Source organism: Haliotis rufescens, unplaced genomic scaffold (genome assembly GCF_023055435.1).
Source record: "Haliotis rufescens isolate VD_foot unplaced genomic scaffold, xgHalRufe1.0.p SCAF_6, whole genome shotgun sequence".
Classification (NCBI taxonomy): domain Eukaryota; kingdom Metazoa; phylum Mollusca; class Gastropoda; order Lepetellida; family Haliotidae; genus Haliotis; species Haliotis rufescens.
Window position 1 is genome coordinate 55,662,655 of NW_025964334.1, and position 19,469 is coordinate 55,682,123.

General features: G+C 42.8%; 1 protein-coding gene across 1 annotated transcript; it reads right to left on the reverse strand.

Moving 5' to 3' along the window:
* Positions 1-332: 332 nt before the first annotated feature.
* Positions 333-19,183, reverse strand: LOC124146841. The gene is made up of 13 exons (XM_046517323.2): positions 19,110-19,183; positions 16,521-16,633; positions 15,441-15,582; positions 13,941-14,064; positions 11,217-11,426; positions 10,363-10,481; positions 10,040-10,187; positions 9,163-9,332; positions 7,412-8,145; positions 6,047-6,181; positions 5,370-5,396; positions 3,818-4,102; positions 333-2,824 (listed from the first exon to the last, which is right to left on the reverse strand). Exons 1-13 carry the CDS (start codon positions 19,181-19,183, stop codon positions 2,610-2,612), a joined length of 2,496 nt encoding a protein of 831 aa, XP_046373279.2. The 3' UTR covers positions 333-2,609.
* Between the last annotated feature and the right edge of the window lie 286 nt (positions 19,184-19,469).

The window sequence follows — 19,469 nt, forward strand, 5'->3', positions numbered from 1 at the left end:
AGAACTGTTATGTCACTAAAGAGGCTACGTAGATCAGCTGGTTACTTGAATATTTTTATCAATCTCATTAAAATCAGATTCCCTCGCATCCGCTAAACAGAGATCTGAGGACATCCCATTACAGGTCGCGTCAAAACGACCTCTCGCGAACTATGACCGTGCAAAACATTTGTCTTAAAATGGCTATTTGCATTACAAACTGCGCTTTTTTAAATGCTTTGACAAAGTTTTCGAGTCAAAATTTGAAAACTGATCAAAAATAAATTCTTGATGATCTAATAGAATGGCTGAGATTGTATGGCAGAACTTCCCACGAGCCTTTAATGTCTCTTCGTTCAAATGTTTGTCCCATTGAAGCAAGAGATAGACGATGATTTTGACGGAATCAGTCGTTCAGGCCGTACCTGTCGTTCGGAATACCCCGTGTTAACGTTTTCGAGGTTGCATGATTGGAAAACTCATTCCGACTGTCACCTTCCTCATCCGAAAAGAGACGCTCTGATTGGTCGAATGAAAGGTCGTTCTGACGTGACCCGTAATGCGATGTCCGCAGATCTCTGTTTAGCGGTTAACTAAGATCTGATTTTAATGAGATTGATGAAATATAGAAGTTACGTCCATTGCATGAGACACCGCCTTGGACGTGTACAATATGCTTAACTACCAGTGAGTGGTTTCATGGTGCAATATCTATAAACGTTACAATGAAACAGTATGCCCCGCTCGAAAAACCTGTACAACTGGTCAAAATATTTGCAAAATGAACAAGCGCAACATTTAAGTATGAACGACACCACTGATACGATTATCTCGCTCTCAACTTTATTCATCCAGTTTCAGATTAGATGGAAACCAAATGAGTAATTGCAAAATGTGACGTTTTTAACTGGATACAGAGGTAGCCACGTTAAGAATTGGATCGGAATTCTGTCAGCATCTTCAGTTTCAATTCCTGTGCTCATTAAGGCACCCCCTCCGGTTCATAAAAACAGTTTTTTCAACAAAGCGGAATGACTACAATAAATTGGTTTTCTAATAGTATCAGACACGGAAACAAGGGAAGGTAATACACACTAGTCATCATGCCACGTACTGATTTCGCGATGACACAATATTTTCCATGGCATCAAAAATCGGACCGGAAGTAAACGACCTTTTTGAAACAATGGCTGGCATCACATTCCCCTCACAATTCAGAATCATCAACCTTGTGCTCAAAAACACCATACCCATGTGCCTTAGAACCTAATAAAAAATAATATGCATGAAGGTGTTTGTATCTATGAAAATATGTCTTTTGCAACGTGCTTTTTTGCATCATTTACTACACATAGAACAAAGCCACAGTGTTAAAGGCCCCGTGCATATATGATAGCTAACGCTACTGCATAATAAATACATGGCCTTTCTTTCAAAGTATCGCAATATGGCTGCAATATTGCCGATGCGATGTAAAACTTTAACTCAATCACTCACTCATTCTTTTAAAGTACGCATAAACCAAATGTACGTGAAAACTACAGAACTGGAAAGTAATTACAAATCATAACAAATTTGAATAAAAATGAATAACTTATAGGGTCAGTAGATCCAACAGTGAAAGAAGCAGTAACCTGAGGTCCATCTACATATTCCCCACACATCTCTCTACTTTTGATAGGGACGTTTATATTGCCATGGTACACAAAACTAATTCTCTAGTATGTGAAGTGTATATTTAAATAGAATCATATATCCCTATCAAATTTGAATAGAATGTAAGATAATGGTTATCAGACAGTTATGGAGGAATGATAACCATAGCAACCGGATAAAAAAGTAACAGAATTATTCAAGAAATAACAACAGTTACAACAATCATAACAACAACCTATTAACAGATGTGTAAAGCATACGCAATGTTCCCCTAACCAGATGTGAATAAAAGCCTCCATAATCTCCTGAAGTGAAAATACTCTTTAACCGTTATCATTTCGTGGTGTGACATGTGGGATAACATCACATTCCAATATCAAACATGAGCAATTATTCCGAAATGTGACTGAATTAGGACAGCAATGTTCATGTTCAATGTTGAGACACTATGGTTCTGTTCACATTGGCAATTTTACAACTCATTGTTTCACAAAAGGTTTTGAAAATGGGTATGATGGATAACTACTCGTTCACACCAACAGCATCCATAAACTCCTTGAACAATGTAAACTTTGAAAGAACTTCTAGTAAAACTGTAACAATTATGTTTGCATTGTACTTAACCTACAAAAGGGCCACCTAACTACGAGCGAAGAGCTGCCTTCTACAATCCACACACAAGGCATAAGCGTCCAATCATACTAGATCCACATGGGACTACAGGGAAATGCTGTCGGGAATAAATCCGTGCAGAATGCATTAATATGACCTGTCTCATCAATACCAAATTATCCCTCAAATTATTTACAAATATCAACAAATAAATCGACAGGCAATTCCAAATACAGCAGTAACTGCAATTGTATCCATACGCTGAAGAACCAGCTCAACAAACGTTTCTGTTGCCAGAAGAGCTCATGTCAAGAAGGTGCAATTGTCCGGTTTTCGTTCAATACGTTGTCTTCATGATGCAGTTACAAAGGCAGCGGCTTCACATTGTGATCCCTTTCTTCCGGTTCCTTCGTCTCGGGCTGGTCGTACCGATGGACTTTCTTGCGATACAAGGGGAGCAACTCCACCATGCCGGCAGGATAATAGCCATAGCGTTTTGGTGCCAACTTGCGCGATCTCGTCCAGCCAAAGGAGAAGCCTTGATCATCCACTCCGTGTTTTTGTTTCACGATCTGACCTGGAATACATTGAGCTAATGGTAATACCGCTCCATATGGCTAAACATTAACAAGTTTGCGTAGGTGTTTTGGGGATTGGGCATGTTGCTTTTGCGTCACTTCCGGGAAGGCAAAGCCAGGACAGTGTAATTGGAACTTTGCGACATACAAAACAATTAGAAGCGATTAAACTGTGTTTTTTGCCATTAAGGTTAGCATGTGTCTTATGACATCCTATTTTAAATATTTCTATAATATAATATAGTTAAACACAACATTGCGATGTTACTGTTATACCACTATAGCAATAGAGCTAAACTGACATGTCAAATAGCTGAGTACAATTCCACAATTAATGGTGATTTGGTATTATAGTTCAACAAGATGTCAGCGCCGAACACGTCCGCCTTTTGTGGGGTTGCTATGGAGCTGTATCGGATTATTATCTTGAGCATTTCGGATAAATAAATAATTATCGTTATTATTTTTCCATTTCATTATGTCCATCGAAACAATTGACAGTGCAGTGCGGTTAAATGCAAGTATATCTTAACCCATTGATGTATTGCCATCGAGGAATTGCAAATCAAACGTAATTTCGATCAATCGGCACACACTCAGTTTTGAAAAAGGATGTCCGCGTTTGTTGTTTAACACCGCACGCAGCAATACTCCTGGTGTATGAGGCCGGTCTGGACCAGACAATCCAGTGATCGACATTATGACCATCTATATACGCAATTGGGATACGATGAGATGCATCAACCAAGTTAGCGAGTCAGACCACTTGATCTCGTTTGTCGCTTCTTACGACAAGCATAACCGCCTTTTTACGGCAAGCATGGGTTGCTGAAGACCTATTTTACCCTGGATCATCACGGGTCCCCTTTCATTATCATATACATGCCCTGGTTGCATACACAACCAAAGCTTCATTACGGAAGTGACATCATGGGCATTGGTTGCTGAACACCAATTATAACCCGGATCCTCCCGGGGGCTCTGAAACTAACCTTGATCCAGGCTGATTTCCTTGGTGCTTCTGGCTTGGTAAGCATGCAGGGCTCGAACACGGACATTCGTCATGAGGCTGACCTCGTCGCTTTCACTGCTGCTGTCGCAGCTGCTGGAGCTCTGACTGCCATTGCTGCAGCCGCTGCTGTTGAGGCTGAGGTCGTCCAGGTCGCCGGGGACGTCTTCGAGGTCCTTCAAGCTTCTGAGGAGGTCACCGGGCGCCAGGGCAATGACTTGGGTCAGGGTGACCTCTTCGTCCTTCCTGAAGATCCTGCGGCGGAGCCCTATTGCCAAGATAGGTACTCATTGAAGCCTGTAGAGTGGTTTTTGTCAAAACTGGACTTCTCCTAATCCGAATTAGTCCTCCGATAATAGGTGAGTTGAAATTGGGTTTAACGTCGCGTCCAAGATTATTGCATTTATATAGAGACGTGCATGTACGTGTGTGTGTTTGTGTGTCTGCTTGTACTAGTCCGGACTGATGCCGATCTATAGTGCTAGCTCACTGAGATACCATGCCGCAGTTTAACATGAATACCCCACTCAGACACAGTATACTGACTCCGAGCCGACCAGTCCTTGTTTTAGGCCCCTAATGCCGAGCGCCAGACAGGGTAACAACAAGTACCATCTTTTAACGTCTTTTGGTATGACGCGGCCGGGGATCGAACCCCGGACCTTCCGCTCTCCGGGATGACGCTCTACCACTAGACCACGGAGGCGGTCCTCCTCCGATAATAAGTCGAAACAAAACGTTTTACACAGAACAATAGGAAGTACATCCAGACGAACATCTCTGTTAGCATAATGCTTATTGCAGGGATAAATGAAATCCAAATTCAGATTGATTTAGTTTATATTATCGTTCGCTATAGATTGTATGTCCAAATGCGTTGAGTGAGTGAGGGTGCTAGTGAATGAATGAGTGGTGCATGTCGTATCCAGTAGTAACACAGCAACTGTAGCAGGCATGACAACTAGTGGTCGATAGTGTGAGCACCACGGTTTAGGCCAACACGTCATAGTCTTGGTTTGTTTGTTGTTTAACGCCGCACTCGGCAATGTTTCTGCTATATGAAGGCGGTCTGCAAATAATCTAGTTTGGACCAGACAATCCAGAGATTGACATTATGAGCATCAATCTACGTAATTAGGATACGATGACATGCATCAGTCAAGTCAGCGAAGATGACCACCGGAACCCGTTAGTCGCCTCTTACGACAAGCATGAGATGCTGAAGGCCATTTCTAACTGGGATCTTCAGGGGTCGATATAGGCCATCACACTGAAGGCCATTATTAGAAATACAATCACGGTCAAGACCATCAACTGATAGTCACAGCCACCAGTGAAACTATCTACTTTTCAGGTCGTGAGAGTTGTTTTTTATTTTCATCTTACTCTGAAAATCATTGCCATTAAAGAAGACTGAAAGTTCAGGCTTAAAGTGTTCGTTCACTGGAATGAGATAAAAATAATATTATTTTCGCAGATAATACAGCAGTCATCGCTAAATACATAATATGAATTATTACAATGATCCACTTTACCTTTCCCAATTGACGTCAGGCGGCGTTCTGGAACATAAACGTTAATATAATATATTAAGTATTCGGATATTTACTAACATCACCTGAAGCCCAAGCAGGGATTATATATGCGTGCGTGCGTGCGTGCGAAATATAAAAATAGTAATAGAGTAATATACTGACAAGAAAAAGAAAGTATACACTTGAAAATTGGATTTGACCAAAAAACTACAAAGGCTATAAAATCGTTACTTGGATGGAAACAGTCGCAGAAACAGTGCAAATTTAAGCTCCAAAACAATACCATTTTCCCCGTTTCAAATACATTACCATCCTATTTCGTATTTGTTGCATTTTTAGCCACCATAAAAAATGCCCGGTTGTTTACATTTCACTTTCTTTCTTTGTTTGTTTGTTTGTTTGTTGTTTAACACCGCACAATGATCCTGCTTTTTGACGGCGGTCTGGAAATAGTCTGGACCAGACCATCTAGTGATTGACATCATGAACATCGATCTACGCAATTAGGATGACAACTCGATCCCATTAGTCGCCTCTGAAGGCACGCATTGGTTGCTGAAGAGCTATTCTAACCCGGATCTTCACATATGTAAAGGCTGAGATAAATAGCTCCGTGTAATAGCTTGACTTTTCGTCTTTCGAGGCTTGGGTAAAACCGCTATACCGTTAACTCTTACCTGCTGACGACACTGCGTCGTCTTCATCGTCGTCACTCTCGGCGCAGAAGTTGCGCACGTGGAAGGGTAGATGATGACGTGGTAGCTTTATCTTCTCCGGGGGCAGCACAAGTGACTCCAGTGATTGTGTGCTTCCTGTTGGGCAATCATTAGTGAATTCAAACCATTTACGATTCTGAATGTCAGCTCTATTTAATAGTGTTGTTGACCAGGATTAGAGATTGCGGAGTTCACAGAGACGCGATAGTCTACGAGGGATACACTAAAGTACTCACGGAAATGGAAAAAACCTGTTTTTCTCAATTTAAAAATCGACACAAAGTGTTACGTCGCTGTAAATACGAAATAACAAAACAACTCGAAAAGTACTAGTCTGGATTTGCTAGTTTGATCTCAGTGAACAATACAAAATGTACTTTACAGGAGGTAATTTGTCGTCACTTTCAACATTCAAAAATAAAACTAAGTCCAAATTGACATAGCAGAAACAGACTATAGGCATTATGCACCTGTTCTCACCTGTCGTCAAGGTGTCATAGGTCATGGACATTCACCTTGATCTACTTACACCTGGTTATGCCCTGTTTCACAATAGTCTGTTTTATTCACATTTTTACACACTTTTACTTGTAAAAAGGCATAAAAACCTTTGATACGCTGTATTTGTGCCAAGGCCCAATTAGTATTTATTGAGTTGTTTGAATATTTACATATTTTGTATATTAACTGCATTTATTTAAGATCTGAGGTCGAAAAAACAGGTTTTTTTCATTTCCGTGAGTACTTTAGTATACAAAAGTGAGTGGATGATAAGGTTTTAACTCTGTCACTATGCTACTGACAAGACCAAGGATCCTTATAGACACATCCACGGCCAAGGGACATAACTTTTCACAGCGAATTGCGGTGCCTTGGACCAACGCCCCTGTACTTATGTACATTAATGATACGTTAAATACACACGTATACGAAGGAATAAAGCCATTTTACTCCTGCAAAACAGCTACATATTGTTCATACCACGAGTTTCCAGGGCGCCAAAGTGTGCCCGTACCATACCTTACCGTACCATACCTGTCCGTGCCATACCTGCCCGTGTCATACCTGTCCGTGTCATACCTGTCCGTGCCATACCTTAGCGTGTCAAACCTGCCTGTGCCATACCTGACCGTGTCATGCCTGACCGTTTAATACCTGGCCGTGTCATACCTGACCGTGTCATACCTGCCCATACATACCTGACCGTGTAATACCTGACTGTGCCATACCTGACCCTGTCATACCTGCCCGTGCGATACCTTCCCTTTCATAAACATATAATAATAAAAAAAATAAAAAATACATGTACTATATTTGAAAACTGACCGAAGCTCTTTGACACTGTTGGGATGGGGCTTCCAGCCTTGGCGAGCACGGAGTCGTTGGACGAGGAGATGAATACGTTCATGGTGTCGGTGCTAGGGCTAGGCTTCACCACTTGGTCAGGGGCCCCAGTTACCTCTGTGACGTATTCGTTGGCCCGATCATGACCACCCGTCTCTGTGACGTATTCGCTGGCCCGATCATGACCACCCGTCTCTGTGACGTATTCGCTGGCCCGATCATGACCACCCGTCTCTGTGACGTATTCGTTGGCCCGATCATGACCACCCGTCTCTGTGACGTATTCGCTGGCCCGATCATGACCACCCGTCTCTGTGACGTATTCGCTGGCCCGGTCATTCCAAGCTGGATGGGTGGTTGTCAGGTCGGCCTGATTCGCACCCCGAGCCGGACGAGTACTGGTCAAGTCCTGGCTAGCACCCCCAGCCGGACGAGTGCTGGTCAAGTCGTCTTGGCAAGCACCCCCAGCCGGACGAGTGCTGGTCCAGTCGTCTTGGCAAGCACCCCCAGCCGGACTAGTTCTGGTCAAGACGTCTTGGCAAGCACCCCCAGTTGGACGTGTGAGGTACTCGCTGACCAGGTCTTCCGGTCTCGCACACCCAGCCGACTGTGAAAGGTAATCATTGACTAGGTCTTCCTGTAGAGACTGGATCTTCAACAGGTGGTTCACACGTGCTATCTGGGAACCGCCACACTGAGACGTCTCCGGTACAGACCTGAAATAATTTCGTCACCCGTTATAAGAGGTTAGGTGAAATGGGGTTTAACGTCGTGTCCAAGATTATTGCACTTATATAGCGACGTGCATGCACGTGTGTGTGTGTGGCTGCTTTTACTAGTCCGGACTGATGCCGATTTATAGTGCTAGCTCACTGAGATACCATGCCGCAGTTTAACATGAATACCCCACTCAGACACAGTATACTGACTCCGAGCCGACCTGTCCTTGTTTTAGCCCCTTAATGCTGAGCGCAAGACAGGGTAACAACAACTATCATCTTTTAACGACTTTTGGTATGACGTGGCCGGGGATCGAACTCCGGACGCTCTACCACAAGACCACGGAGGCGGTCTTTTAATCAAGGTGCTCACTTGATTTGATGCAGTTTGCAGTGTAAGACCCGTTTTATCACAATATAGATCTTCATTATCGATCAGAGCGTCCTGACTAGGCGCCACCATTTTGTGTGAAGCAAACGCAAGCGATACGAGAGGTGGAATCTGATTGGTCCATTGGCGAGGCGTAGAAGGGACATAACTGGTAACAGCCACTGGTGGCGCTACGATCGAGCCCAGTACTTCCAGCCTACTTCGGCAAGGGTGGAAACTGGACTTTTAAAGTCAGTTAACTCCCTTGCCTCGGGAAGATGGGGTGACACCAGAAAATGGTACTACTGGCAAGCCATGATAAGTTGAGTTGTGATCGTACTATTAACCCCGCATGACTATGTATGAGGTCTGCCCACTGGCGCCTACCAATATGAAGTAAGGGGTAGCAGGTGGTCCGCGACAAGTAGTACGATGGATATGTGTGTGTTCTGTCTCGGCTAACAAGGAGTTCTAAAGCGACTTCAACAGCACATAATAGGTCGTGCTGATGTGAGGTACCCGATGACTGAAAAGGTTGAAAACAACTGACCAGTATGTTTTTAATGAAGGGAATAAATTTGTTGCAAATATATCATGTACGCGTGGTTGCAAATATCTTGTCGTGGGAAGGACAACCCTCTCACCCCACAATCGAGTCCTCCCGGAGAGTGTTGATATTCTGCGGACAAACTGGAGACGGGGAGCTCGGCCGGAAGCGGCAGGTATCAGGATCGGGTGCGCGCGGACGAGTACGAGGACCTTCACTTCCGGTCGATTGTTTTCCCTCTCTGTCCGTCAATCCATACACCAGGTCCTTCATAGAAAAGACGGAATGCTTGTAAGTTTTAACATTGTTGTCACAGTGACGCTGAACCAAGATTTCAAATGTAATTATAACACAGTAATATCAATATATATGTAATTTTACGAGCGTGGATTTCTCTCAATCACTCGCCATGGGTGAGTCCTCCGGTCTGCCAATTCATGACTAACTCGCCTGAGGTGAGTCTCACAATAACTGACTCCCCGTAGGTGAGTTTCTCAATCAATCTCCAACTCGGACCGTGAAGATCCGGGTAAGAATAGATCTTCAGCAACCCATGCTTGTCGTATGAGGCGACTATGCTTCGGTTGATGGTCTTTACCGTGATGGTATTTCCAGTAATGGCCTTCAGTGTGATGGCCTTTTTCGACCCGTGAAGATCCAGGTCAGAATTGATCTTCAGCTGCCCATGCTGGTCGTAAGAGTAGAATAAAGAAATCGGGTGGTCAGGCTCGCTGACTTGGTTGGTGCATGTCATCGTATCCAAATTGCTTGGATCGATGCTCATGACGTCACTCTCTGGATTGTCTGTTCCAGACTCGTCATATAGCTGGAATATTGCTGAGTGCGGCGTTAAACAATAAATAAAGAAACTAAACAAACGAACTCGGATAAGGTAAGTCTAGCAATGAATCAATAACTCGCCTTTATCACTTAGATCACTGACTAAATCAACTGTCTCCAGTAGCGTGTCTCACCTGCAAGGTGAAGCGAGCAGCGCCATCCGCCATCACCACCTGCAGCACCCTTTCCCTCAGCACCGACAGCATCTTATCCGACAGCGTTGTCTCGGGGACGGTCGACAACATAGCTCTACAGTCATCCAACGTCAGCTTCTTAGCTTCCCTAATATAACATGTTAACATAATTCTACATCTAAACAACGAATAATTGTGATTATTTCGATGGATTAAAATATAAAAGACATCGGTTGACTTAGAAGCCGCGGAGGTGAGTATTTGAATAAAGTTCTGTTCGGTTACCGATTACGTCAAGAATCACGTTGAGCCATCCCTCGCACCTGCTTTCGGAAGTCTCGTGTTCAGCGAGAGTGAGTATGAACATCCGGGTTAGCTCCACGGTATCACACAGCCGGCGATGGGAGAACAGATTCAAATCCGACTGGATGGTCTCAAGGGACTAAAAAGACAAAAATGTCATGATCGACAGGGTGTTTGGGACATTTGCGAGAAGCAGCTTCAACCATGTGCGCAATTACATTTCTATCGATAAATAATATGATTATATACATTCACACATTTTACAATAAGTCGACGCAGGTGTTATAAATGGTCCGACCAACCTATTCCAACGCAGGTCTTCATGGGTCGGAAAGAATGAGTCGATTCAGTTGACTCGATTATTTACAGACCGCCGTCATAAAGCTGGAATAGGGCTGAGTGCGGCGTTAAAAATCAAACAGCTTTCCGATTAACAACTAATTTATTGTAGCCCAGTCGTCTAATTATAAGGCGCCGCAATTCGCCATGCAGAGATGCGTTCCTTGGGCACGCCGGAAACCTATGATCGTGGGTTCGAATCCCGGTTCGCCCAGATTATGTTCCTAGGTTTGTCAGCACCATACCCGTGCTCGTGGGTTTCACCGAAGTGGTAAACGTCTGAGACCTGCCTCACTTCAGGCTTTCCTCCCACATTAAGCTGACACGCCGTGACATAACTGGAATACTGTTAAAAACGGCGTTAAACCAAGCTCACTCACTCACTCACTCACATAGTTGTGTACGACGGCATCAGCCGCGTCTGTTCACTCACTCACTATTTATAAGCGAGTGAATGAATGTTGTTTTAGGCCAGAAGTATCCCGGCTACAACATGGCGGTCTGTACATTATCGTGTCTCTGACTGAACACCTACCTCCCTCTGAGCTTTGACATAAGCTCGTAACTCGTTCTCTTGTTCTTTCAGCTGCGACTGTTGCACGTCCGAGTACCTCTGTAGATGGTACTGCCGGGATTCCAGCGTCTCCATCTTCCTCGCCGACAGGGGGCGTGGTGTGTTGCGGCGCCGCCTACCGTCCAACTTCTCATTCATATCACGTGACGCGGATAATGCATATTCATATTGCTGTTGAAAATAAAGCTCAGTTAAGGCCAACACGATTCATTTTCTCGGTTTACAAGCCAATCACACCTTGCACACTGAATTCTCCCCTTTTCCAGTTTTTGTTCAGAGATTAATGTTTCAACGGTTCCTTTTTTCTAGATAAGCCTTAAATCCACTCTGGTGACATGGTATACATCTTCCCGAGGCAAGAGAGTTAACTGACTTTAAAAGTCCAGTTTCCACCCTTGCCGAACTAGGCTGGAATTACTGGGCTCGATCGTAGCGCCACCAGTGGCTATTACCAGTTATGTCCCTTCTACGCCTCGCCTTGCCGTAAAAGGTGACTATGCTTGTCGTAAAAGGCGACTAACGGGATCGGGTGGTCAGGCTCGCTGACTTGGTTGATGCATGCCATCGATCCCAATTGCGTGGATCGATGCTCATGATGTCAATCACTGGATTGTCTGGTCCAGACTCGATTATTTACAGACCGCCGTCATATAGCTGGAATATTGCTGAGTGCAGCGTCAAACAACAAACCAACTATGGACCAATCAGATTCCACCTCTCTTATCGCTTGCGTTTGCTTCACACAAAATGGTGGCGCCGAGTCAGGACGATCTGACCGATAATCAAGATCTATATTGTAATAAAACGGGTCTTACATCGCGAAATGCATCAAATCAAGTGAGCACCTTGATTAAAAACATGAAAAGATTTGGAAAATATCTGCTGACAACGAGTTGGCGGTGCTCATGTTTTGCAAATCCTGCAATCGACCGAAATCTGCACGACAGTTTACGAACCGGATTTCGATTTCGGTGTTGCGATTTTGATTGGACTATGCATAGACTCGTTTGTCCAGCCAAAATGTAACTCCATAATACCAGCCTAGTTCGGCAAGGATGGAAACTGGACTTTTATAGTCAGTAAACCCCCTTCCACGGGAAGATGCATGGTATATTTTGAATGCTAATTTTGCCCCTTGGCACATTGTCCGTTAAAAGTCACATGGAAAGTGGTCAAACCTGAGAAGAATAGATTTTATGTCTTCACATTCACATGTCTCTCAATCAGTGTGTGAAATAAGCATTTCGCCAGGCTGGCTTCAGGACTTACAGACTTTAGAAGATGCAGGCCCAAACTAAACTCTTCAGGTCCTCATTAAAAAACTGCAGCTTATTGTGACAAATAAACAGACACGTGAATTATCTGCAGACCGTGAGGACCCATACACATTTTAAACTACGGTCCCGACGCGAGATCTACCTGTCACGAGCCATGGGGCAAGCGCTTATTTCAAACACTGCTCTCAATGACTCTCTTACAGTATGACACTTTTAACTGTCTGCGATACCATCACAACATGCATCAGATATTCGTAATTAGTCACGTAAGACAGTCCCGGTCGTGGTGCACAGAGTAAAGTTAAGAAGACGACTCACGTGGGGGGGTTCAAACTTATTGAAGCGAACGTAAAATATTCCGAAAATCACACATCATTGCTGCACGCTGGGCCATGTGTGAGATGTATTATTTCGGCAATAGCACATGGCAGTTAAACGTTTCTTCTCTTAATTTAAAAATATATATATATCTTACAGAGTATCCTCATGAGTCCAATGAGAACGTCTACACAGGGACAGCTCTCCAGTTCAATCTCCACTAAGTTTGCAAACTTAACAAATTTCAAATTCCAAGCTTCTGTGCATACTGTTAATTATAATAGAGCGAATAAGCACTCACCAAATAAGCCGAAATAACTTTTTTTCCGCAACAACAGCGAGCCTGACCACCCGATCCCGTTAGTCGCCTCTTACGACAAGCTTGGTCGCCTTTTACGGCAAGCATGGGTTGATGAAGACCTATTCTACACCGGATCTTCACGGGTCCCAACTGGACTGTTTTCTGTTTCAATGAGTTTGTTTATTGTTTATAATTTCTTATAGCTCGTGATTTAGAAAAGAAACAAAGCCTTGGGGGGGGGGGGGGGGGATTTCGTTTCTTGTATATTCCGATTATGCCATATACACACTTAAAGGAAAATGAAGCTTTTACCATGTATTTGTTTGTTTGTTGTTTAACGCCGCACTCACCAATTTTCAATCTATATGACGGCGGTTTGTACGTAATCGTGTCTCTGGACCAGACAATCCAGTGATTGACATCATGAGCACCGATCCACGCAATTGGGATCGATGACATGCATCAACCAAGTCAGCGAGCTTTTACCATGGTTCGTTAAACTGGACATTTGCTAGTCCGACAGGTAGATGTCAAAGAGTATCAGGTCCTGTAGTGAAATTGTTCCGTGGACTATTTTCTCTACGATAATTTGTCTCCAGTACATTTACACTGGCAGTATGTATACTTGACGGAACTACTTCCACGTGAGACTGATCATCGTTGACATAGATTGCACCGGATTAACTAGATTTTACTATATGAAGATGAAATATCCAAGCAAAATTTTTAAAATGATAAAAAATGGCCTAATCGTAAAACTGGTAATAACTGTTAATTTATTTATCAAACCTGTTTCTTCCGTCGGACCTCCCTCTCAAGCTCCTGACGCCGGTTCACTTTCGCTTGGAACTGTAGCACTGCTGCCGAGTACACACGGTTTGTATCGGAGACCATGATCCGTTCCTCCAAATCCCTGCAGAAGTGGTGAGTGTGTCAGTTTAAACAAGTCATCAATGTGTCCATGTATGTCAACATGTCATCAATTTCTTATGAAAATCACGTATTTGATTGGATATGCAAGTGTACGAGTGAGTGGGAACTTTATATATTTTCTTACGAATAACTTCAATATTTTGCCTTTATTTGAACGAAGCGGATATACGCAGTGTTCACAAAGGTTTTTTCAGTTATTAGTTGTTTATCGTACAATAAAACGCTGCGGGAGAATGAACCATGAGGGCGCGGTCCCGAGTGGTTTATTCTTCCTGCAGCGTTTTATTGTACGATAAAGGGGGCACGGGTGGCCCAGTCATCTTGGCGCCGCGATTCGCTGTGCAGAGTTGCGTCCCTTGGGCACGCCAGAAATCTATGATTGTGGGTTCGAATCCCGGTTCGCCCCGATAATGTTTCTAGGTTTGTCAGCACCATACCCGTACTCGTGGGTTTCACTGAAGTGGTAGACGTCTGAGACCTGCATCACTTCGGGCTTTCCTCCCACATTAAGCTGACCCGCCGTGATATAACTGGAATGCTGTTAAAAGCGGCGTTAAACCCAACTCACTCACTATTGTACGATAAACAACGACCACGAGTCGTTTATTTCTTATATGAGCTATCAACATTATGTACAGCCTCTTTAAGGTTCTTGATAAAATGTGCAAGCTTAAAAAATATTTACTTAAATTTTGATAATAATGACTCCCTGAATATTATCCGACCTCGGAAATGTCGGACACGTCCATTTTACGAACAGGTGGTACAATTTTGTATTTCTCGCATACTCTCATAATACGCACATCAATCATCTGTACCTTTTCTCTTAATACCGATTGACAATGTCATATCTCTCCCACTTTTGGATGCGAGTCACTCGCCCACCGCGATTATCTGCGTCGACCTCTCTGATAAAAAAAAATCCATTTCCACTTTCCCAAAAGATTATACAGTAAACCACGGTTATAACGAACACGCTTATAACGAACTGACGGATATAACGAACTTATTTTTTGGTCCCGACTATCTGCTGTAGTTATGCTGTATATATGCTTATAACGAACTACGGTTATAACGAACTAAAATTAGTAGTCCCTTTGAGTTCGTTATAACCGTAGTTTACTGTATTGCCAAACAATGTTGTATCAGTTCTAGTTTACTCCGCTTTTTAAAAATTCATAAATTATTTGAAACGGAATTTGGTATACCTAGGGCATTCAAGAAAATAATGAAAAGAATTTCAACTTTCTGAAGCACAAGACCAGATGTTTTAGATGTTCAAGATGCCTTGAGTCCCTTGCTGGGACTGTTCTTTTCTCTCGGCCCGGCAATAGTCGACGTCGAGACCGCACTTACTGCACTCGCTTCCGCAACTGGAGACAGGGCCCGTCTGCACGAAGGATATCGTTGTATAACTTCTGATGAAGGCTAGCCTGTGCCTTCGCCTCACGTGCTGGAGTAACCAACAGGTTTTGCACTTCCGGTTGGAACGGAGATCCTGGATGGACGAGACATCACTCTTGATGCATGGTGTACAGGGGTTTAAACATTTGGCGTTGAAAATACATTTGTAACGATGTCTACCAACTAGTTCTGTAGTTGGTTGGTTTGTTGTTTAACGCCGCACTCAGCAATATCAGCTATATGATGGCTGTCTGTAAATAATCGAGTCTGGACTAGACAATCCAGTGATTAATATCATGCGCATCGATCCACGCACTTGGGATCGATGACATGCATCAACCAAGTCAGCGAGCTTGACCACCCGTTCCAATTAGTCTCCTTTTACGACAAGCATAGTCGCCTTTTACGGCAAACACGGGTTGCTAAGGACCTAATCTACCCCGGATCTTCACGGGTCTAGTTCTGTAGTATTTGTAATACAACGACGCATTTCTTGTGCGTATATTCATGATATTGTACCATGCATTCACCTGGCAGGGTACCCGGTAGGGTCCGAGTAAGAATTGGTCTTTAGCAACCCATACTTGTTGTAAGAGGCGACTAACGGTCAAGCTCGCTGATTTGGTTGATGCATGTCATCGCATCCCGATTGCGAAGATCGATGCTCATGATGTCTTTCACAATGTTGTTTGGTCCAGATTCGATTATTTACAGACTGCCGTCATATAGCTGGAATATTGCTGAGTGCGGAGTTAAACAACAAACAAATAAACAAACAAACAAACAGAGACACCTGGCAGGGAACAAGGCCTGTCGTTTTCGCCACAAGCAGCAATGTTTCAGTTATAGACTCCGTCGTAGTGTTAACTTTACGGTACATTATACACATAATTATACACATTAATTATCCGCCATCTGCACCTCGTCCCTCCTACCACTAAATGCTCCACTGCGAGTGTGTGTGTGCATGCGTGCGTGCGTGCGTGCGTGCGTGTGTGTGTGTGTGTGTGTTAAGTATGTGGCGCCACCTACCATCCTTGCTGACCCCCTGGACAAGCGCCCCCGCCCACTTCTCCAGACTGTTGATGTACGCCAGCTCCACCCTGCCCCTCTCCCACATCATCTCCTGCACGAACTGCTGGCATCTGGGGGTAGAGATGTAGACAGTCAGTGGGGTGCGACGTCAGCAAATGCCCTGATCAATTAGCTTTATCTGGTCTTTTGTTATTGTAATGTATTCTTTGTTGCATATATACCAAAATGAAGAGCAGAAGTAATTTAATATGATGTCCAGTAACGAATTTAGATGCTTCAACATGATAGAGATGCATCAGTCTCCACGGCCGAGGCAGTTCAAGTAAAGGCTTACCTTCAGTTAGCCTATAGTGAGTGAGTGAGTGAGTTTGATTTTACGCCGCTTTTAGCAATATTCCAGCAATATCACGGCGGTGGACACCAGAAATGGGCTCCACACATTGTACCCATGTCGGGAATCGAACCCGGGTTTTCAGGCGTGACGAGCGAACGCTTTAACCACCAGGCTACCCGACCGCCCCGTTAGCCTATAGGGTTGCACCTGTTTGCCAAATCGCCTTGTTTGGGAACCAAGTAAAAGTGGAAGCTACTCCAGAGAAATATTATGACCTTTTGGGCGTGTCCAGTGCAGTTTTGACACATATTTGCTGAACATTTATGAAACGCATTTAAAAACTAGAGGCACCCATACAGAGCTACAGATAATTAAGCAGCGTATTTGCGTACCAGCCCCGCCCCCCCCCCCCCCCCCCCCAAAAAAAAAAAATAAATAAAATAAATAAATAAATAAAAATAAAATAAATAAAATAAAAATAAAATAAAATTAAAATAAATATATAAAAATAAAATAAAAAAATAATTTATTTTAAAGTAAATAGATAATAATAATAATAATAATAATAATAATAATAATAATAATAATAAATAAATATTAAAAAAATTAAGAAATACTCAAACCCAATTAATATCAATTAACTTGCGTACAGAAACGCATGCATTAAATGAAAAACTCAAATTTATAAAAACAACACACGTAAATACCCAATGAAGCTTTTTCAGCATGCGTACGAAGGAGCTAATTTCCGAAGCACAATTACGAGCTAATTTACATTATTTCCCTTTTTTTAAATCTTAAAATGTTCGCTAATTTTGGGAAAAACCCAATAGAGTGATGAATAGATGAGTGAAACATTATTGGTTACCCAATGAAAAATTTAATAACTCAATTAGAATAGAAACCCTAGAGTAAAAACTCAATTACTTAAAAAGTTATCTGGAGCTCTGTCCATGTTTCCCCCCAGAATACGAAGACTGTGCTCTTCGGGCCAGTGTGGGATAATCACGTAAACTGAAAACACACACTAAGAATGTCACGTCGACGCGTCATTTTAGGCCAAACCAGGGACTTGCGCAAAGCGGTCTTATTGCTACGATTATTGTAAGTTTACGTTAATGTACGATCGTTTTGTGCAAATGGACCTTGAAACATAATACTTGTTTTGGGCTTAGAAATAGATATTGTTTCTACGAAACTTACGTCACAACACATTTATTCACTTGGTAAAATGTTGTTACAGATAATGCCTTGTCCTTGAGCATTGCAGCAGGTAATGGCCACAGATACCCGAACAGAACAAATGATAGCGAGAGGCATGACGTACCTCCATAGATGAAGCTTACAAATTTACACTTAGCACAAAGACAAAGAGGAACGTGATTCAATTCACATTTGTATGACTTCTTGGAATTATGCGATCGGCCAGCACGGGCAGGAGAAAGTGAGTGAGTGAGTGAGTTTGGTTTTACGCCGCTTTTAGCAATATTCCAGCAATGTCACGGCGGGGGACACCAGAAATGGGCTACCCATGTCAGGAATCGAACCTGGGTCCTCGGCGTGACGAGCGAACGCTTTAACCACCAGGCTACCCGACCGCCCCCGGCAGCATTAAGCCTTTCATTATGTATGTTCGCGATGAGACGGTGAAATTATTCCAATGGAGAGATTTGGTAAACACTGAGAAAAGTTATGAATACACAATGCCATTTAGAAAGTGGTCAAATGTAACTAATGTTATACTTGGGATAACACTTTCTTAGTAAAGTACAGATTCTAGTACTATTTGTGGTTGAGTCCCATTGAGTCAGCGATCTGACGAATTATTGTATCTCAGCCTAAACACCACCTGAACTCTCCATATCCATTGGTGTCTAAACATGTTTAGGATCGTGTTTGAAATCTAAACATGTTTATGAGACAATTAACATTTAGGTTCGTGTTTCGGATCTAAAAAAAATGTAACGTGCACGTGGAATTGTATTCTATCCTGTAATGATCTTTTCGGCTTGACATAAAAAGTGATTTGTAGATTATTGCGAATTATTGTCATTTAATTTATTCGGATGAAACGCTTTAACCCATTTCTCATGATATTAATACATTTATCATCCTGAGGATTTATATATATTTGCTGTAGCGACATGCTTTATGAATTAGACTGCAACACTACTTGTAAGTATTTGTCTGAATCGACACAAATTTTACAATAAAGAAAATAAATCAAAATTGAATTGATACATTCCCCTTACTTTTTGGCGCTTTCGTGATGACGTATTGTTTCTTGAACCAGGAGCCAGGTGAACTTGTCCGTCTCCTCCGCCATGGCGCCGCGGTGTCTGTGACGTCACTCTGACGTCACGTCATTGTTTACGTCAGAATTGACAGCCACGTTCGTGGTTATGATAAATCATCAATATTTATAAATCTTGATATTTAAACACATTGAGATTAAATAATGTTGCGCCGAGACTTTATGTAATTAAAGCAATGGCGCAATGTACGTGTCCATGCTTAATATCTTAATTACTTCACGGACCTAATACAAATATAGGTCCGTGATCAGAGTAAGAGTAAGTTAGATATATATATAATACCTATATATTCCTTTT

Excerpts from the sequence above, each read along its gene's own strand:
- LOC124146841 (XM_046517323.2), bottom strand. The coding sequence starts at position 19,183 with ATGGCGGAGGAGACGGACAAGTTCACCTGGCTCCTGGTTCAAGAAACA. Across the intron at positions 15,583-16,520 it reads CCAGGGGGTCAGCAAGGATG|GATCTCCGTTCCAACCGGAA; the intron begins GTAGGTGGCGCC and ends TCGTCCATCCAG. Across the intron at positions 11,427-13,940 it reads AGGTCCGACGGAAGAAACAG|CAATATGAATATGCATTATC; the intron begins GTTTGATAAATA and ends TATTTTCAACAG.